This window comes from Pterocles gutturalis, unplaced genomic scaffold (genome assembly GCF_000699245.1).
Source record: "Pterocles gutturalis isolate BGI_N339 unplaced genomic scaffold, ASM69924v1 scaffold14096, whole genome shotgun sequence".
NCBI lineage: Eukaryota > Metazoa > Chordata > Aves > Pterocliformes > Pteroclidae > Pterocles > Pterocles gutturalis.
The window spans coordinates 1-21,568 of NW_010103330.1; the positions used below are offsets into that span (position 1 = coordinate 1).

Below are 21,568 nucleotides of genomic sequence, written 5' to 3' on the forward strand. Positions count from 1 at the left end.
GTTGCAGGGTTGTGCTGGGTGCTTGCACTTGTGCAGTGAGGGGCTCAGCAGAGTGCATGGCAATGCTGAGGAAGAGGATGTGTCCTTAGCTGGAGCTGGCCAGCTGAGATAGCTCACACTCTCAATGAGTCACTTATTCAAGGGAAGGCAGACAAGTTCACTTTGTGGCATAGACATGAACTGCGAGGACACTTTGTGGACAGAGACACCTACAAATGCACGGGGAGGACAGGACGGTAACCTCTCCTCCCTCCAACATCTCCCAAATGTTTCTCCAGAATATGTCCCAAATTTTGCAGCAGCAGGGGTTTGTTGTTGCAGCCATAGAGGTGACACTTCTGAAGTGAAACCTCAGATGGTTCCTATCTTGCCAAGGGTTGTGTGATGCTTAGCAATGAGCCACTGGGCTCACATCTCTTCTGCATCTTATTTTCAACTGGTGTGAGCTATAGCTCTTCTTCCCTGGGGTGCCAAACTGGAACGTTCAGGAAGAAAACAGAGCAAGCCAAAGTCAGACAGCTGTGGTCTAGACAGATAGAGAGCCCCAGAGCTTTTGATTCTCAATGTTACCAATTTTGGAAAGCAAGTGGGATCACAGGAGGGTAGTCTGTGATATTTAAAGACCATATGCTGGGATTTTTTGGGTATGTTATGAGAAGAATGCGTACTTCCAGGGAAGGGGATCTCCTGTTACTCACACTGGGAGATGGTTACTGACAGGGATAGCTCTTCTACTCCTTGATGCCACCAAATATTTGCATGGAAGTGCTCCTGGCTGGTGAGCTCCTCACAACCCTGACTGCATCTGCTTGGGCATAGGAGCAGCCTGCGCGGTAGGAATGCAAACATCAGCCCATGCATGGACGGGGCCATTCAGAAACACGCAGGAGGCACCACCCCTCTCCCTTTTGTGGAGGTTGCTAGAAAGGGACATGGCAGATGTTTTGGGGGAGTGTCATATGGGAGGACTACTGGCTAACTGGAGACAGGCTGACATCCTGGGTAAACAGATGCAGATGCTTTTCCTCCAAGTGATGCAAATGGGGATAGCTATCAGGCACAACCATACCAGGTCACAGTTGAAGTGGTGACGTGGGTCTGACAGGTGGCTTGGATCAAAAAAAGATCTCTGCAGGGTATTCAATTCTCTTTTAAAGGTTACATTCCCCTCTAAAGGCTATGTTTGCAAAAGAAAAGCCAGACATTAGCAGGGTGAGGGCTTGAATGCTAGGTGTTAGTCTAGCAAACAGAAAAGGTCTTGGAATGCTTATCTGTACCAGAAGTTATTTAAATACTTGTAAAATAACAAAGTGCAGGGACTAATTTAAGAGAGTACAGTTAGTATATATTCACTAATCTCTTCAGAAAGAGCTCATAGTTTCTTAGTTTTCTGTATTTTCCTATGTCCCAGAGTATTTAAAATACTTGACTGTACTGCTAGCCAAGAGCTATTTTCAGCTGCCACCTAAATCATCTGAAGTTGCTGTTCAGGTGAGAGAGTCCTCTCCAATAGAGATATTTTTCTCTCTCTTCCTGGCACACGTTTGTTCTCCTTGTCTTCTTCCATGACAGCTTATTCATTGCCTGTTTACACTAAAGAGGAATCAAATTATTTAAAAAATAAATATACCCTTTAAAAAAAAGGATTGAAAGTATAAATGCTGAAGGTCAGTGCCTGCAGCGGGTACTGGGGCAGGCTGGCTGCTTGCCTGGCCACCGCTCCAGTGCTGCCCAGCCCAGCCACCCACCAAGACCCTGGGAGCTTTGTGCCCTTCCAGGAGAGCGGCTCCACTGCCAACGATCCCTTGGGCTTCTGGGATAGTCTCCTGGGTCTTGGGAAACCTGGTGTATCGGCTGGGGGAGAGCTGTGGTCCCAGTGCAGGTGTTGGAAATTTGGGGTTTGGTCTCTGAAATTAACAACTGAAATTAGGAGCAAGGGGATATTAAGTGATCTACTATGTTTTTATTTACATATTTTATGTCCATGTAAACACTATCTCATTCTGACATTGCTTTAAGGGTTTTGTTGTTACACGCACCTTTTACTTTTGTTCTCAGATCAATTTATTGCTGTTTCTGCTGAGGCAATAATGCTCTTACTCCCTTCCCCATTCTCTCCTTGGCTATTTTGGCTTATGAGGGGGAATCCTCTCATGACTATCTTCTTCAGGAGCAACCGCAAGTGTCAGAGGGCATTTTGCTCTCTGACTCAGGCAATTCTGTGAAGGGCTCTTAAAACCGGTCCTGTACAAAGCTCTCCCTGCTCATCTACCAACCTGGTATTTCTCTCCAAGGTCTTGTTCTTTCAAGGGGCTGAGGCACTTGCGAGGTGCTGAGTGATATCAGCCTTCACTGTGAGATGACTCCCTCTGCAGACCATGGGCTCAGATCTCTATTATTCCTGGGGACTCCTAGCAGAGAGATGAGAGGACTCCTCTCTGTCCCTCTGGGGAATGGTGCTCCCAGGGTCACTCCACCAGCCTCTGCTGGAGGCAGAATGTAATGGTGCGAAGGTTCATGTTAAACAGTGTTCAGAGCTGGAGCACAGATGCAGGTTGAAGTTGGCTTCTGTTACACTCCATTGCTGTAAACAATTTTTGAAAAAGAGGTGACACCCAGAGTAATACGAGTGGGGAAACGCCCTCAGCCTGGTAAGAGCAGAGGGCAGCTAAATACCCCATCAGAGATGAGAAGGTCAGTGACACCCAGGGATGCTGTGGAGCCTCCACCCTGGGAGATGCTGAAAGCCTGACTGGACAACGCCTGGAGCAACCACTTTTGAGGTTAATTTGGATGTAAGCCCAAAGCAGGTCCTGCTGTGAGTGGGGTTTTGGATCAAAGGGCTCCAGATGTCCCTTCCAATGTGGTGCTATGAAAGGGGGTTGTAGTTTGCCCCTGGCTGGTGGCCAAATGCTCCGCAGCCGCTCCCTTACCCTCCCCACTCCCAGGGATGGGGAGAGAATTAAAGAGGTAAAGGAAAAGAGACTTGTGTGTTGAGATAATATATTAAAATAATAGTAATATATACCAATGAGTGATACACAATAAACTGCTCACCACCTGATGACCAAGGCCCAGCCTGTTCCTGGCTAACAATCTTGGAGCAGGGAGAGTCCTGAAACTGCAATCCCAGAAAAGGGATAAGAGCCCGAGTGCCGAGAGAGTGAGAGCTGACTGAGAGAGCAAGATGACCCTGGAGAGAGATGGAGACGACCCAGAGAGAAAACTTCTGCACTGATGCTCATCTCCATACGGGGCATGATGTGCATGATATGGAATAGACCATTGGCCAACTGAGGTCTCAATCCTAAACCTAAGGTCGAATCCTGTGCTTGTAATTGGGGCTGTGCTCCCTCCCAGCTTCTCCTGCCCCTGCAGACACTGGCACAGCAGAGAAGATGAAAAGTCCTTGGCTGTCCTGGAAGCTACTATAAACATCAGTGTGTGATCAGCTTCTCCTCAGCACAAATCCAAACACAGCCTCTCACTGGCTACTGTGGAGAAAGTTAACTCTTTCAGTTATTCAGTTCTTCGACTAAGAGAAATTTCCTTGAGCTCATGTGAAGCCACTCTTCCTGCTTGCCCTTGTCTGCCTATATCTTCAGGTGACCATTTCCTTTTCTGTTACACTTCAGCAGTACAATTTTGAAGCTGATATTTTCTTGTAGCTGTTTTTTAGCTCTCTGGTGAGCTGTATTTCCTTGCATAGGTGGCTTCAGATGCTTCCCTGAGAGCCCCAACGTTTGCCACCAGCACAGTCAATTGCATTGACTTGTAGGTGACTTCAGATGCTTCCCTGAGAGCCCCAATGTCTGCCACCAGCACAGTCAATTGCATTGACTTCTAAAATCTTCTTTTAAAGGTCATTCTCATGAATAAACTCTGCTTTCCAAAGCTGCATCTTTTGATACTATTTGTCAAGGTTGTTGTAGTTTCAAGAAGCAAGAGGTTAAGCAGTGTTTGAAGTCTGAAAGTGTTGCTCCATGTTCAGGCTATTTTAGGAAACATTGCAATAGCCCTTGAGTATGACAGCTGAGAGCAGGTTTTATTTCTCTCAGAGGAAGCTGAGGTTTCTGTAGCTCCTGCTCAGGATTTACAGAAGTAGAATCCAGACACTGATGGCCTGGCTTGGCTGAAGGTGGTCAGTCAGGCTCCTCGAAGTTATGAGGTTGACATCAAAACCATGACTCTGTTTCAGGTCAGTGAGGGTGGGATATCTGTCGGATTGGGCATATACGAGGTTACTAGACAAGTTTTCATTCACAGTTCTGAGAGCTGGAAACCGCAGTTCTCAGTCACACAATTCCCAGACCTGTGGCTTCAAGAAAAACAAAAAGCCACAAAAAAACCCCAAATCCTGGACTTCCAGGATTAACAACAACGATTCTGCTGTCAGTGACAGTGCTAATGGCTCATCTGGAACAAAAACTGAGGAGTTCAATTTTTAAAAGTGAAGAACAGCCCATAGAAATGAGTGTGAGTGGCACCCGTGTGGAGTTCAGGATATTAAAAGAAATGTTTTCTTATTTAGGTACATAAATAAACATTTAAGACCATTATTTTAAGTTTTTTGGTCCAGGTTCAGGCTCAGTGAAATCCAAGTCGGGGTGCCCTCTGTATCTCCTGCATAGGCACCTCTGAAATCCCAGGCCCAGGCAATACTTGCTGGGAATTACAGCAGGCAAATGGGCTAGGATGGAGCTCACAGCACTACATTTCAGTCTGGAGAACTGTGAGGGGAAGAAGGGGCTGTTAATCTTCTCTGTAACACACCCCATGACCACCCCATGCAGGCACAGTGTTCGAGCCATGGTATTGTGGTACACATGCAGGGGAGCACAAATGTGACACGCTGTGTGTGCTTCAGCAGCCACCACCTTGCTAGTGATAAAAAGATTTCTTACAGCTCATGCCTGAAAGTAAAGGGGTCTCTCTAGATTCAGTGGTGGCAGCTGCTGTTGTCTGTGGCTTCCCTTGGTCCTGAAGCTGCATTGTTCCCAAGGTTACTCCAGGTATGGACCGAAACCTCCCGACTCCCATAAAATCTGACAAACCTGGCAGTCTTGGTTGTATTTCTTTATTCTCTAAGAACCTCTACAGTAATTTCTAATTACATGCTGTCTGTATAACTACTGTATTTTTAGTTTCATTTTAGTTTTAATTCCTAGTCTCTTTGTCGTCCTTCTTCTCACCCACTTCCCTCTTCCCTTCACACCCCATCCCTGGTAATGAATTCTTCAGATATGCACCAACGTAACGTCATGTTAGGGAGTTATGGCTCCTGCTGTATAAGGAATAGAAAAGTCTGTGAAAGCTACACCAAGATAATACATTCAATGTGCCTGAAATTGGTCTGAGATCTGTTTTCAGTTTCCTCAGAGACCACATGTTTTTTTGCTTTTATCTAGAAGACACTAAGAAAAATAAATAAACCATTTCTTTAAGCTGAGGTTTTCATTGGCAAAAGTCTGGGAAAGCTACACCAAGATAATACACATTCAATGTGCCTGAAATTGGTCTGAGATCTGTTTTCAGTTTCCTCAGAGATCACATGTTTTTTTGCTTTTATCTAGAAGACACTAAGAAAAATAAATAAACCATTTCTTTAAGCTGAGGTTTTCATTGGCTTTAGCTGTGCAGTCTTATTCTGCACTAAACAAAGTAATGACTTTGCCATGGCAATGTATTTAAAAGTATTGTGTTTGGTTTGCAAAAGAGCAATTTACTTTCCATATCTGGACGGTGATGTATGAAACACTGCATCCTTTTGGCAAGGAGGAGCTGTGTCTCTATCTTCACGACAGCTTGAACACTGCTTGTCTGTGCTTCCCTGGCCTGCTGTTGGAAAAGCACATTTGAATTTCCCCTTCCCCTTCTCTTTCCCCTTCCTGCCTGGCCCTATGTAGTTTCTATAATGTTTTGCCCTGAGGCCGATGAATGACCCGCCTGGGGCGTTGATGCCTCTCCCTTGTTCCCACAGTATAACCTTGTGTGCGGCAATGCCTGGATGCTGGATCTCTCACAGGCTATCCTCAATCTGGGGTTTCTGGCCGGCGCGTTCACCCTGGGCTACGCTGCAGACAGGTACTGTATTAGTTCTGCTGTCCTTTCATTTGTTCAGAAGTGAAATCACTCATAATGTCACCTGTAATAAGCAAGCGTCAACACTTCGGAGGTTTAGTTCACTTTGGATAAACATCCCCCACCTGGGTTAACAAAACACAGCCAATGTCATCTTCACTTCTGCTTGGGCTGGGAACTTCACACGATTGTGCTTACGGATCCTGGTTGGACGTTAAATGTCATGAAAAGAGATATTCTTGCAGTTTCCAATGTTTTCGTTGTACATCTGGACCCAGTAAGGGCAGAAGGACACAGAAATGGAAAGAAAGCATTCAGAGGAGTTTCATGGACTGGTGTTTACTGGAGGATGTTTAATAGGTGTCATTGATGAGGAAAGCAGCTACTCAAGGAAAAAGGGAAGGGACTCAGTATGGTAACTCTCCATTCACAGACTGGACTCATGCACTTACCACCGAGGTCATAGCTCCCTCCAGCCAGTCTTCAACTGTGTTAGAGCTGGATGAATACCAAAGAAAAGATGTGGGTGATATTCAGGCTTGAGCAGCTGACCTGCCCCGGAGTGTGGAGCTCCGATAAGCTCTACCTTGGTCTTAGAGTAAAGGAGGGAGCCTGGTTTGTGCTCTGTGCTGACAATTAACAGCAGACAGCCGACATTGGCTGAGACCGCCACTGGTGGTTTCAATGTCAGAGTTATTAGTTAATATGTCTTTAGTTCATGAAATACTTCCTGTATTAATGTAATAATAGTAGCAATAACTTAGAGTACAATTTCTTTGTAGGCAGGAATACTTACAAAATTATCTGGAATGTCATCTCAGCCAACACATTTTGAACCAGCAAACAAGAGCACTTTCAAGGAAAACCTCATCTTTCCAAGGGATGTAGTAATAAGAGAAAAAGTAAGGCAGAAAAGATGCCATGGCACTGGCCAACTCAAGATATCTCTGCTCAGTGTCTGGCTGGGCAGTTGTGATACTAGCACCTTAAGACTGTGTAAGAGTAGAGATATTACAGATAATTATTAACATAAAATAATGTGTTTAGGAGTATTTGTGTATTAAGCGTAATGTAACTGCTGTACAACTATGAATGTCGTGCATTGATAGCACTGGGGGAATGTGCTGCAGCCAGACCAGGGGGTTCTTGTCTCCTTGAGAGCACTGAAAAGAATGGACCTGGCTGAAAGAACCCTGATTTTTGTCCTGGATAAATTCATCTCGTGAAACCTTTTTGAACAAAATGAACAAACAAATATTATCTCAAATACTTTTTGATAAGATAAACAGCTACAACAGTTTTCACGGTTTCTTATTTATAAATCAGCAACAATAACAATGGAGAAGAGATCAAAACAGACATTCTAGCTGTATTCCAAGGACACAGTTGCCATGAAACTACAGGGAGCTTTTGTTGGGTTTTTTTGGAATTACGGTTTACCTTGGGCACACCTATTAGTAAGGATGCTTTTTGCTGGAAAATGAGACTCATTAATATGTTAGGCAGATTTTGAAAACAAGCAGTCTAAACCTAAGCAAAACACTGGAAAATCACATAAAGTAATTAAAGAATAAATTACTTTCACAAAGCTGTCTCTCATTACTATTAGGAGACTAATTTGTGGAAAGAGAAATCCCCAATAAAAGTTGTCCTTATTTCAACTGGATCAAAAGTCTGCACTGTAACACATGGGCTATAGTTTAGACACAGAAATAAAACTGTTTTCTAAAATAAAAAGGGGCCTGGTGAGGACATCACCAGTTTTCAAACAAGTGACATAAAGGCAGTGATAACTACCACAGGGAAAACAGTCCCATATCCCAAGGGCCAAACCTACAAACCTTCAGGCAGTGTCCCTTTGGAACAAGGATGGTCTCAAAAGGGCATTTTCAGATCTAGCATTAACATGAGATGCCAGAAAAAAAAAAAAAACCTTTGTGTCTTTTCATGAATTTCACTTTTTTTTTTCCTTTTTCAACAGATATGGCAGAATCCTCATCTACCTGCTCTCCTGTCTCGGGGTTGGGATATGTGGTATCATAGTGGCATTCGCACCAAACTTTACTGTATTTTTGATCTTCCGTTTTCTCCAAGGTCTGTTTGGCAAAGGAACCTGGATGACATGCTACGTGATCGGTGAGAGCTCGTCTCCTTTTTTCTTTGGTTAGGAAAACTGAGGGATTTTTGGAGGACAAGGAGTCTGGTTACATCTGCTCTTGATAATATTTTTTCTTGGAAAGAAAGCACTGACCTTGGGCTCAGCAGAGAACAAATAACCTAAGTGCATCCTGGAGGAGCGGAATGTGAATATATAAAGGTTTTCTTATTACATAGAAGATCAGCAGGATGATCAAAATCTACAAAGCAAGATCTAAATAAACTGGATACACAAACAGGGACATGGATAATTTTGTAAGAGTCTGAACATCTTCCGCAGATGCTCAGAGGAGTTAACTGCTTTTCTTCACTGGGAGGACAGACACGTGGATGGCTGCTCTTCATTCTTTAACTGGGAGGCTTTGCTTAGTGCCAGGCTGGACACGAGTGTCCGTATTAGGATTATTATTTCCTGAAAAGGGAAAAGGAAGGGAAGCTTTTTTATAAATAGCATCAAAACAGCAGGGATCCAGACTCTGATGGGTTATAGTCATGGTCCAGTGATGAAGCTCCTTCCATAGCACGCTTACTTTTCATGAGAAAAGCGTATTGTTGTAGCATCTTGGATGACTGCCAGACTCAGAAACGGAAACTCCCCTCTAGAGCATGAAATAGCATGACATTGAGGAAGGCATCCTATTGAAGAGGAGATGTCAGATTAATTTAAAAAGAAAATCAGCCATTCAGTAATCTGCTGTGATAATCCAAAACACAGTGATAACATCATTGTATAGTGCAAAAATTTGTACCATCACTGTAGTCTGGGAGGCCTGTGGCAATTTTTTTAAATTCCTAGTGGAATTTAGACAAGCGAGAGCAGAGTTGCAACCAGATGTAAACAGTTACAGTGAGACCTGGGAACACTGTGCTGATGTATGCACAAACGTACCTGTCTAGCCCTCCCAGCATCTAAAGCCCAGAAGCACCTAAGTTTTCTGGGCACAGTTACACTGCTGAGCAGCTCAGGTCCAAGAGCCAGCAAAAGGGTCAGAAACTGCTTTTCCCCTCACTTTCATGGCCTAATTTTAAACTGAGATCTTATCCTAAAACTTTGGCAAGTGCTCTAACTAGCAAAGTGTTTTATGACAGACCCATGGCTTCCTTAAAATGGCCAAGTTTATACAGAAAGGAATGCTTGTCAATGCTCGGATCAGACTGCCTGCCCTTAGGGAAAGGTTCAGAGATATGACATCCTGAGGGACAGTATATTCCGACAGCCCTAAGCAAGGTGCTTAATTCTTGGAGAGAATGATTCCATCTAAACCCTCTCAGGGATCTACTCTTATGTCCCAGGATCACCCAGAGTACTTAACAACCTAACATCTCTTAAGAGGCATGTACAGGTCTGGTTTGGTTGCACCAGGAGGACAGTTGCCATTCTTACATTTTCCAAGCTGCTGATTTGTGCTTCAGAACCACAACAGGCTGCCCCAAGACCCTCTCTTTGCTTTTACATACAACTCAGCTCTTCCCAGTGCTGAGCAGCTGCTTTTAGGCAAGAGTTGCCCCTGAACCATGCAGGCATGATGAATAGTCAATAAAAATAGTAATGGTGTCATATCTCTCTGCATTGCCAGCTGAAATGAATCACTGTTACTTGTAAAATTGTGTCTGCTTTAGTAAAATAACAGGCTGTGGGATATTGCCTGACATATGGGCTTACATGGGTTTCAGAAGCAATTAGACACATTCACAAAATAAAAAATCCACAAAAGGATTTAAAAAAACCCAACAAAGGCTATGTTTGTTCTAGTAAATAAAACAAACTGTGGACCATACCTTAGCCCTCAGAACAACCAGCATGGTATCCTAAACTCTCTTCCCCACAGATGCCATGTCCATATAATCTGCTGGGAGCAGCCCCTGCCTGGAGGATCGTCTAGAATGGAGCATGGGCCAAAACCATGTCAGGGAGAGTAATAACAGTTTACCACTAAGCACGATCATGATGCAGTCTCAAACCCCTGTTCTGGCTCTGTATAATTCATTAGTAAACATGCAGTCAGAAACCCCTCCAGCTGAAGAATGATGGGTGAATTGATGAGGAGGTGTCACTCGTGCTTGCCCTGGACAGCCTCGGTGACACACTTACACTGCTGAAGGCAAGATGCTGGGCTAGACAGGCTTGTGACCTGATGCAGTACTACCCTCCCTCGTGTTCTACCACTAATATTTTTCTTTGAGTTAGGTTTTGTCCTATGTTGTTTATTTTGGCTTTCTCTCTGCTCAGTGACGGAGATCGTTGGCTCTGACCAGCGGATTGTTGGGATTGTGATTCAGATCTTCTTCAGTCTGGGAACTATGATTCTTCCTGGAATTGCATACCTGGTTCCCACCTGGCAGGGGATCCAGTTGGCCATTTCACTGCCCAACTTCCTCTTCCTGCTCTACTACTGGTAAGGCTGCAGTCGTTGCTGTGGTCGTTACTGCTATTGCTATTCAAGCACCTTGAGACTCCTGCTGTGGTCTCAAGTATCCAGTGTGCAAGATGTGGGTTAGGAGGAAGATATTTGCATATTGTTAATTCCGGCATTTTTAATTCTCTTTAGTGAATTGCAGACATACATTACTTTCCTTTTCCTGCCCAGGGTTTGCCTCTCTTGTCAGCCACAGCTGGCCCTCCACAGAACCCTGCTCTGCTCCTGCTTGGTGCAGGGATGGCTGTTTATCTGGTTAACTTGACCAAAGTCTACTTTCCCCATCAGCCATTGAACCCCACCTTCACCTCTAATTATGTTCTCAGTTCAAGCCTGCACTTGCCCTACAGGTCTGTCGCAGTTTGACCTGGCTGGCGGCCAAAGACCACGCAGCCCTTTGCTCACCCTTCCCCCTCCTGGGGATGGGCAAGGGAATTAAAGGGGTAAAGGGAAAAGAGACTTGTGGATTGAGATAGGAACCATTTAACAACTAAACTACAATAAAATTGAAAATAATAATTATAATAGTAATATATACAAACCTACAAATACGCAAATGAGTGATTCATATTGATACTGCTCACCACCCGATGACCAAGGCTCAGCCTGTTCCTGGCCAAAGATCCTGGAGCAGGGAGAGTCCCAAAACCACAATTTCAGAAAAGAGATGAGCCTGAGTATCCAAGAGAGTGAGAGCTGACTGAGAGAGTGAGAGCTGACTGCGAGAGTGAGAGATGACCCCAAGAGTGGGGTGACCCAGCGAGAGACAGCAGTTCCAGACAGATCCTCATCTATACACTGGGCATGACGTGCATGATATGGAATATACCATTGGCCAATTTGGGTCTCAGTCCTAAACCTCAGGTTGAATCCTGGGCTAGTAGTTGGGGCTGTGCTCCCTCCCAGCTTCTCCTGCCCCTGCAGACACTGGCACAGCAGAGAAGCTGAAAAGTCCTTGACTGTCCTGGCAGCAAAAACATCAGTGTGTGATCAGCCTTCTTCTCAGCACAAATCCAAAACACAGCCTCTCACTAGCTACTGTGAAGAAAGTTAACTCCGTCCCAGCTGAAACTAGGACAAGGTCCCATAAGTTAGGCAGTACAGCTAATGAGAAACAGAGCACCATGCAGTGGTGAACATCTGTCCCAGTGGAGTGCATCCATCCTGTGGGCAGCACCCAAAGAAACTAATCCACGTACCCTCTTCTTGCACATTTTTTCCTTAACAATTGCCTGTTGTAGGACAAGGTCCCATAAGTTAGGCAGTACAGCTAATGAGAAACAGAGCACCATGCAGTGGTGAACATCTGTCCCAGTGGAGTGCATCCATCCTGTGGGCAGCACCCAAAGAAACTAATCCACGTACCCTCTTCTTGCACATTTTTTCCTTAACAATTGCCTGTTGTGTCCATCCTGTGGGCAGCATCCAAAGAAACTAATCCACGCACCCTCTTCTTACACATTTTTTCCTTAACAATTGCCTGTTGTGAACTTTTAAATTGTGAATCATGTAACTCTAGGCTAGCAGAAACAGAAACAACAATCAGTAGGATTGCTTTGTGTTCGGTTTATAAAATATATATACAGTTGAGAGTGTTTGTGTGTCTCTCCTATAATGATACAGCTAGTTTTCTGTTCTGCCTGGACTTGGTACTATATGTGTTTAGTGTTGACTTTTATTGTTCCTTGTTTGCTTGTTGGTTATCATAATTTGACATCTGTTGTGCAAATACAATGGTTAGATTTCCTATTTTTAGCTTTGCAGAGCTGTTCTACAGGCACCTTGTTTGCTTGTTGGTTATCATACTTTTGACATCTGTTGTGCAAATACAATAGTTAGATTTCCTATTTTTAGCTTTGCAGAGTATTGATATGTTCTATTTTCTGCTTTCTTGCCCACAAGGATCAGATATTTTACAGGCGACTGACTGGAAAAGCAGTCCACAAGAAAGTTTCTGTATCCCAAAGCCTGAAAATTCAGGGTGTTGTGTATTAACACAGGAAAAAGGCAAAGGACTCTGGTTTACTTATGATATTAAAAGGCAAAACCCCCATTTACGAATTCTGTGTTCTTCCAGGGTGGTTCCTGAATCTCCTCGTTGGCTCCTGACGCGCAAAAAGCGAGAGAAGGCATTAAAAATCATGCACAACATTGCGAAACACAATGGGAAGTATCTCTCACCACATTACTCAGAGGTACTATCATCTGTTTGAACTAGTGATTTTTTCTAAACTTTCTTACTCTTTTGAAGGTTCAGTCGTGTTAAAATGCATTCTCTTTATGTGATGGGCAACACTCTTGAAGTGTCACACAAGAACAAGATTGTCAGTCTGATACCTACTTTGTTAATTGTAAGAGGGTAAAAGTGAACTGTCTGGAAAGGCATGGGCTGAAAAAAGAAATCTGCAAAACAGTGAATCAGTTCATTTGCAACACTCCTACTTTAAAAACTTGTAGAAAATATCAGAAACTAGCCTGAGGGCCAATAGTATTTCACAGCAACTGCCAATTTAGCTGACAGAGTGTGTGGAGACAGCAGGATCCCCTTTCTTGGCTCCTTTGCTAAAACTTCCTTTTACAACTCAAAGAGAAGATGATATAGAAAATCAGAATTTAAGTATAAATTTGCTTCCATCCCGCTAGGCCCCAAAATTCAAAATAGGGGAAGCACTGTCTAAGGTCACTATTTACACAATAGGAAATATGTGTTAGAATTACAGTCCTTTGACAAGTGGTCTTGATGGAACTGAAAGGACTGATGCATTTCAAATGACACTTGTGTTAATGCAGCATTTGCCTTGTTCTGTGCTGGGCAGCATTGCCTGTCTCTCAGATCATGCTTGCCATGGCATTGGCCTTATGGTTCTGTGGTGACAACAGGTGTGCTCAAGGTTCCTGTTCTGTAACAAACCAGGTCTGGAGCCTAAATGCTAGCTATGGTAATGTTAGAAATCATCATGTGAACTAAGGAAAACACCTCTGCAAATTGTTAGCATGCAGCAGCCCAGAGGTGGCATATTGAATAGACTACAAATACTTCAGAAAGAAATTGGGATTTTGTTATTGGAAAGAATTGACCTACATAAAATGTTCATCTATCAGTGCACAGTAGTATCCTTTATGCCTACATACATGCATATGCATATACATTCATTTTTATACACATACTAAATGATCATGTGTGAATTCTAACTAAATTTTCACTGAGACTAAAGGCAAAGACTTTAGGATGGCCGTGTTTGGAGGAGACTGATATGTTCCATCCTGTCAAGAAGGGACACCACAATGTGTCTGCTTTGTAACAGATAGTTGGCAACCTGGATTCCCACAGCTTGGTATTTTATCTACGTCTTTCTCGTTGCTCTTCTTAAGCTAGGGAGAACCTGAGACTTTTTGCCAGTTTATCTGAAAAAGTGCAGTTGCTTCACCAAAATCCTAGAGTATAATTCTGGATCAAACCCAAATAGTAATTACTGGCACTCTTCTGAAAATCCAGATAGCTGTTCCCAAATCCATAGGATGTTATTTATCTGGTGTGAAGCAGACTCCATAAATCATCCAGACAGCCTAAGAACTCTGCTTATTCAGGACCAAATATAGACCTTGCATGAAGAGCATGCAGGAAGAGGTATGTGGCAACAGAAGGCATATAGAAATGGCCAGTTGATTTCTACCAATATTCCATTATCTTTCCACTTCATTAAGTGTATGTTAATGACTGTTAATGACAGTCCTGGCAAGTTAAAGTTCACATGACAGGTTCCATAGAGAAGCTGGGCACTAACATATACTATGCCTCTTAAGATAGACAACTCTGGACTAATAATTTTGTAAAGTCAAAACTAGACCTATAAGCAGAGCTGAGTATGCTGAAACATACATTTCCACACCCAGCTGCTTTATTCATAAGCAATTTGTTCAAGTGCAATTACATTGCTATAACGGTGTTTCTATGAATGTTATGTTGCTCAGGGGAGCACACAAAGGTTAATGATAGTGAGGGGGGCTTGTCAGTAGGAGAGGTTTAATATAACTTTCTTGGCCACAAAATGGGATATACCAGATGAGACCATTGTACATTAGTGAAGCACAATGACAGAAGGGGTTTTGATGAGCAGTAACAAGCTAGGCAGGCCAGCAATTAGAGAATTGTTTTTCCAGTGGAAGCCAAGGCATCTCTGTGATACCAGCCAAGGTTAGGAAATCACCCTCAGCTTTGGCACAATGCAGAATGACCTTTGCTAATCACATTGGAGCAGCATCTTATGCAACTGGAGGACCACAGAATGAAACCAGCGGGAGAGTAAAAACCTAAAAAGTCTGTCTAAGGAGAGAGAAAAGGGTAAATCCATTTATTGTCCTTGACCAGGGCATATACACCGGTGAGATTCCCCCATCCTGGTCAGCATTACTCAGTGCCAAGTGTGGCCCAAGACACATAGCGGGAAGGTTATACTGCTGCAGCTCCCCCTCCACGTTCAGCCCTGTGTTCCTACACCTGCTTCCCCTCTCTAAACATCAGCATTTTCAAAGCACTGTGTCCGAATGGAGATATATGTCTTTCCCTGTTTTCTGTTTTAAGTTATATTTATTTTTTTTCATAAGTGTCCCTGCTCATGACCCTAAGCCACTCACAGCTGCAGTAGATTAACCTCCACACATCCAGATTTGTGCTGGATCTGTTCCCGGGACCTTTTTAATATACAATGTCTGTCATCCTTGGTGCTGTGCCCAGAGGAGAGAGAGCATCTCCAGGAAGCGCATTAGTCGTGGATCAAGTGTATTTCTCACATTAACTCACGTCAGAATTCTCTTTCACAAAGTGACTCCAGAATTTCAGGCAAAGTGCTGCAGGTGTGAAGGGACAGGGAGAAGAGAGACGCATTATCCAACAATGCATTTTGGCTAAGATTTTCCAATATGTCTGTAACAATTTCACTGGCCAAGTCCCTTATGTGGCTCTGGATGTAGCAGTGTTGCATTTTTACTGGCATCCAGAAACCACAGATGACCTTTGTATGAAAACAGATAAACATTTGCTTCTTTTGCTCTGTGAGTTACAACACTGGTACAGTTCAGCTCTGTCCAGAACTCATTAAATTAATTGTAAATTATAAATTCTTCTTTTCTGTTTGCTTGTAATTACCCTAGCATGGTTTTTTTTTTCAAGCTAACTTTTTCATTCTTGGTCTCTGTCCAAAAGCAGAATGAACTGCAACCAGCTGAGTAAGAGCTGCTTATTGGGAGGGCTGTGGATCAAAAATCCCTCTCCCTTTATATATATTTCTACTATGTAGACATATTTAGACATACATATTTCCAGTATACATTAACTTACTTACATATGTATTATAGACATGCATGGATGTACTGTCCTGTGCAGAATTATACGTCTATGTTATGATAAATCTTTTAAAATTATTGCAGAAAGACTGATATGTAATTTGGTGGAACATAAAAATGCCAGGGAAGGTGGTTATAAAACTTCCTCCAGAGTTTTCAGATGCTGTATCTTTGGAAACAAGGGCCCTGTCACTGAATTCCTGACTGCACTGATGTGAATAGCAAAGGTCTCCTTGACTTCAAAGAACAAAAAGAGGATTTTTTTTTTTCCCCACAAAGAGTTGACTTTCCACAGTGATTCTTTTATTCATCCATAAAAAAGTGCTCAGTCATACTTGGGGTTATTATGACTTTATTAAGACATTAGAATATATGATAGCAGCCATGCGTGATTTATCTTTAGTCCTTTGGAAAACTAACACCATATTTGCACAAAGTCACAACCGATGGCTGGCAGCCTGCTCTTATAAACACAGTCGTGGCAGCTTTATAACCACAATATGAGACAGTCCAAGAGCAGTGCAGAAACCCAGCAACCTCTGCCTGCCCTGCAAAGGGCTCAGGCATGCAACAGACGTGGCAGCGCTTTGAAAACTTCTGGCTCTGGTTACAGAAGAAAAGCAACAGAGAGTAGAAAGGAAGATCAAACAAATCTGGGGTTTCTCTGGCCACTTACAAAGTTTGGTGTCACTCAGTTATGAAAAAGTCATGCATAAATACATCCAGCCAAATCTCACTGAAAAACCTCTGTGCTACCTTATGATGTGAAAAACAAATACAGGGTGAAAGCTTTGGGCACAGCCCTGGCTGGTGAGATCCCCCATGGGGACCCTTGGGCAGTGCTTTTGGCTTTACCTATGTTCTCATCATGGATCTGCACATTCCCATGTGCTTCTCCATCCTTTCACCCACGTCTCCCCACTGGATGGGATGGGATCATTTCCTTGGGCTCCTGCATCTGCGTGGGCAGCAAGGGCTGTGGCTGCGGAGAGGATTTACTCCTCTCTTTGCTCTTAGGCCTCTACTCAGGAGGAGGGCAATAACTGAGAGTCAAAGGCGCCAGCCTGCCTGAAATTCTCCTCAAACGGCTGCAGCAGGTTTAACCCCATGTTTGCCACAGCGGCTTTGCGAGCTAATGGCAATCCCAGCCATGGCTGCCAGTTCTTGGGCAGTCTCATGGTTTATCCCTGCCTAAAACCACCTCTGCCTTCTCTTCCTCATCTCCCTCTCCTGCAAAATGAACATGCAAACAAAAGGCCTGACACCTGGCTTGGACACCAAGGTCAAAAACTGCTGGCCACAGTTAAAAACAGCCTCCATCAATGTGCCTAATCCCATTTTGACCTCGCTAATTTTCTGGCTCCACAATACCCTATGGCAATGAACTCCAACATGTTAACACGGGGGGTGTGAAATCCTGCCCTTTTCTCTTATTGTTAAACCTTCTAACTAACGGTTTTGAGTGCCTCACTGTGACTGTATTGGAGGAAGCTGTGGACAGATTTACTATACTTCATGGGCAGTATTAGAACCTTTAACTCATACTTTGCAGGATTTTTTTCTTCCAGGGTAAAGGCCATGTTCAGCACAGTGCTTGTTTATTTTAAGACCCTCTGAATTTCCCCAGTTGAACGTTTTGTAGCACCCAAGCGCCTTCACAGATCTGCTTTTTCTCTCATTCCTCTTTCCTTCTTGCTGCCCAGCTGTGCCACCAGCCATGTTCCCAAGCCCTTGTTTCTCACCCCTTCTCTCCCTGCTTCCCACAGCCCATCGCTTTGCCCTTCCTGCCACGGTCTCCTCCTCTCCGTCACCTCTGGCAGAAGGCAGCTCTGCTCCCAAATGACCCTGACGTGACAACGACCGCTTATTGCCTTCCAAGAAATTCCAGGTTGACATCTCTCAGTTTACAAGGAGGAAATAATTTTTCTGCTCTCAAGTCAAGAGGGGGGCTTTTTTTTTCTGCTTTTTGCACCATCATCATTAAAGAGAGCCCACAGCTGTGTCCAGTTATAAGCTGTTTCCCATTTCTGCGCCCTGCTCTGGAGTGCTAAAAGCAGCAAGCTGGCTTATCAGCACCTTTGTTTGCTGGACTGGAATATTGCTGAGCACCATGTTTACACAGAAACTCTGCCCGAGCGCCTGCCCGACCCCCAACAGCTGACTCTCCTGCTTACTTTTCTCCTCAGATCACTATCAGCAATGAGGAGGTCAGCAACCCCTCCTTCCTGGACCTGGTGAGGACTCCCTGGATGAGGAGGAACACGTTCATCCTGATGTACGCATGGTGAGTGCTGTCAGTCCAGCTTGTTACCAGGGGGTTTTGGAGAAAAAATCCCTTGTGACTTTTAGGGTCTTTCCAGCTGCCATTTGTTTGCCTCTCAAATTTTTTTTTTTCCCTTTGCTGCTTAGGTTCACAAGTGCTCTGACCTACCAAGGGCTTGTCATGCGCCTAGGAATTGTCGGAGGAAACCTCTACCTAGACTTCTTCATCTCAGGAGCCGTGGAGCTGCCTGCCGCTCTCCTAATTTTAGTGACAATGGATCGCATTGGCCGGCGCCTTCCCTTTGGAATAAGCAACATTGTGGCGGGAATTGCATGCCTCATTACGGCCTTCTTGCCAGAAGGTAATTCCCCTCCCAACGTCAAGCTCTTTGGGTCAATGACTTCTCTCAATGGCTCTTGACTTCTCAAGGGTCAATGACACTCCTTAAGCAAGGAAAGCAGGCCACAGAAGACTGTGGATGGAAGCAAAAAGTTTCCGGTGATGCCAGGAGCACCGCAGTCATGGAACAACACACCTTATGTGCTCATAGATTGACCTGAGACATGCAGTGGTTGTGTCTTTGATGGGTGGTGAGAAACAGCTGGGTTTTAGAAAAAATGTTTATATAGGCTCTGTACAGTTTTTGAAGGCGAATGCAAGAGAAGAGTATACAAACATAAAGGAAAAATACATTCCCTGACTTGGAAGATCCTCAGTGACGTAAGAAATCAGCGATTTAGCTGAGGCAGCTTGGTGGCATTCTCATTTGCAAATAAAATGTTGCAAACCACAGCAGGAGGTATGGGCTGTGGCGGACAACATGGAGGTTGTTGCCCTGCCCTCACCCTCCCAGGGGTGTGTACAATGTTAAGGGGCTGGAGGAAAGGCATGGCTTTTAATTAAGTCCATCTTACCTGGTTTCAAGGACCACTAAAAGCTCTGATATTGCACACAGGCTTCCCAGCACTCCTGTCTTTTCTTTGAATTACCCAGGTTTGCCTCCTGTTTGTTTTTTTTTTTATCCCCTGCGGATGCATTTGGAGGTGCTCTGAAGCAAATGCTACCACATCAGCATGCTTTGCCTTAGCCCAGCTGGGGACAAGCAGCTGAACGGGCAGTAGGCAGGCTTATTCCTCCCCAGGGATGCTCCTGTCAAAGTAAGGGACAGTCCTGGCCAGCCTTAGAGGTTTTAGTTCCTGAAGTTATATTGTGGAGCAATCATTTGCCTAGAGGAGAACCGTGAGAAACCTCTTCAAGAGTACGACGTGCCCATCAGTTTGACCCCTGAAGCCAGTGAAGACTAACTCTGTTGTCCCGGGGAGTTTTCCCCAGGTCCCCACTGCTGCGTGCCTCTCAGAAGAGCCGCCATGTGTTGAGCAGACGCCAGCCACCCTGTGCTCCTGTGGCAGCTCCCCCAGTGTGGGGCACGGCAGTTCAGGCACAGAGGGCCTGGTCACCATGTCATCTGCTGACTTTGCCAGCGTTGTTCCCAGCCATTAGAAAAGTCCAAAGGACCCACTGGGACAGCAGGGACTGGGCACTGCTGATCACCTGGAGCTAGGGCTGTTGCAGGGGGAGGAAACAAAGAGTGGAAAATCCTGCTTTCAAGAAATGAAAGATGGGAAAAGCCGCAGAGGCAGCTTGTGAGTGCTTGAGGTGCTCACACAGTTGGAGTCCCCTGGCAGAGGGAGGAGGCATACAGACATCACCCTCACCTCAGGGGTCTGATGGAACAAAGGGGTTCCAGGGAGACAATATGAGTTTGTTTTGTTCTTTACAGCCTTTGCTTTTCTTACAAGTGTTTGAAAACAGAACTTTTCAGGGCAAAGGCAGTCTCGCAACATGGGATGAAATTTGATGGGGTTTTGTTTGGTTTTTTTGGATGGGAAATAACCCCAAACATCTCATTTTTTTGGTTCAGAGCAAATGGAGTTGTTTTCTTGTCCTTCCTATTGAAGTTTTGAGAAAACACAATCACTGCCAGAGCCCTCTCCAGCAGCAGAGATCCCCCTTTATGCCAGGTTCAGGCCTCCCTGACTGCCCAGCTGTGGTTAGACCGTACAGGCGCCTGTCCTCTCCCAAGAGCATTGCAGAAGTGCTCATCGTGTTCCTTGTGGGGCTCCTCCAGAGGCCACTGGCTCTCCAGAGAGGGCAGTGGGAGTGCTGGGGGACTGGACGGCTCTGCCCGGCGGTGTGGGTGTGACCATGGCACCCTGTGCTGATGTATGTGGGCTCCCCACTGATGTGTACAGGGCTGTGGGTGGGCACCAGAGCTCGGGTGGAGCTGGGAGGGCAGGGCAGAGCCATTGGGGCTGCAAAGGGCCTGCGGGCCGGTTGTGCCAGGTACAAAGCCACACACCAGGAAGGGAAGGGACAGGATGGCCAGGAGTGCAGTATTAGGAGCGTGTCTAATGTGCAACGACTAGACAAATTATGTAGTTGGCCTACTCTAAGGAGAATTATTTTACTGTTGCTGCAGATGCACCTTTAGACATACCTTCTTTGTGGTGGTTTTGAGAGGTGACTCAATGGTGTTACCATTACAGCATAACATCCATATATAAAGAAATCCTCCTTTCCAGTGTACAATTTGGACATGGTCGTAGAAGCTTTTAACATTCATTCCCCCACCCATGCTGTTATGCCCCACCAGAATCTTGAATCAATCGATGGAAGGTGATTTCTCATTCTCCAAAGCAGCCTTGCATGATGCTGGAAAGCAATAAATACTGGTATAGATTGATATCTACAGCAGTGGCCTTTCAGTCTGATTTGTACTGATCTAGTGTCTCTGTGATGTAGCTTCTGCAGACAGGGCCTGGGGCTCTCAGGAACACTGTGCTGGTGTTGCAAATCACACTGCTCCTGGGTTTCTTTTTGAATGAACAGATATCCCATGGCTCAAAACAACAGTCGCAACGCTGGGAAGACTGGGCATCACGATAGCTTTTGAAATCGTCTATCTTGTGAACACTGAACTGTACCCTACGACACTGAGGTACGCTGAAAACTCACAGGAATCTTTCAACTTTTCCTTCTGCTTTTCCCCATTCACTGTTTCACCACTTTTTAGTAAAACTCAGTTTTCTCCAGCATTTCCTAGCTGAATAGCCGCTGCTCAATGTGGGTGGCATATTCTGATGAGATAATTTTGGAGCTAAGTCTACATTCTTCTCCTTAAACTGCTGGTTCATCTGTTTGGTAGCACCTCTCAAATATCTAGCACTATTTTTCTTTTGCAGAAACTTTGGTGTTTCTCTGTGCTCGAGTTTGTGTGACCTAGGTGGGATCATCGCCCCATTCCTGC

The 21,568-nt window shown here is 44.6% G+C and overlaps 1 protein-coding gene across 1 annotated transcript in view; it reads left to right on the forward strand.

Annotated features, from left to right (window-relative positions):
- The first annotated feature begins 5,983 nt into the window (after positions 1-5,983).
- The window catches only part of SLC22A3 (solute carrier family 22 (organic cation transporter), member 3), a 17,883-nt gene continuing 2,298 nt past the window's right edge, over positions 5,984-21,568 (forward strand). The window contains exons 1-8 of the mRNA XM_010086688.1: positions 5,984-6,084; positions 8,063-8,217; positions 10,469-10,634; positions 12,733-12,850; positions 18,185-18,282; positions 18,408-18,622; positions 21,151-21,259; positions 21,504-21,562. Coding sequence (XP_010084990.1) covers positions 6,008-6,084; positions 8,063-8,217; positions 10,469-10,634; positions 12,733-12,850; positions 18,185-18,282; positions 18,408-18,622; positions 21,151-21,259; positions 21,504-21,562 — 997 coding nt within the window. The 5' untranslated portion in view covers positions 5,984-6,007. The remainder of the gene's footprint in view (positions 6,085-8,062; positions 8,218-10,468; positions 10,635-12,732; positions 12,851-18,184; positions 18,283-18,407; positions 18,623-21,150; positions 21,260-21,503; positions 21,563-21,568) is intronic.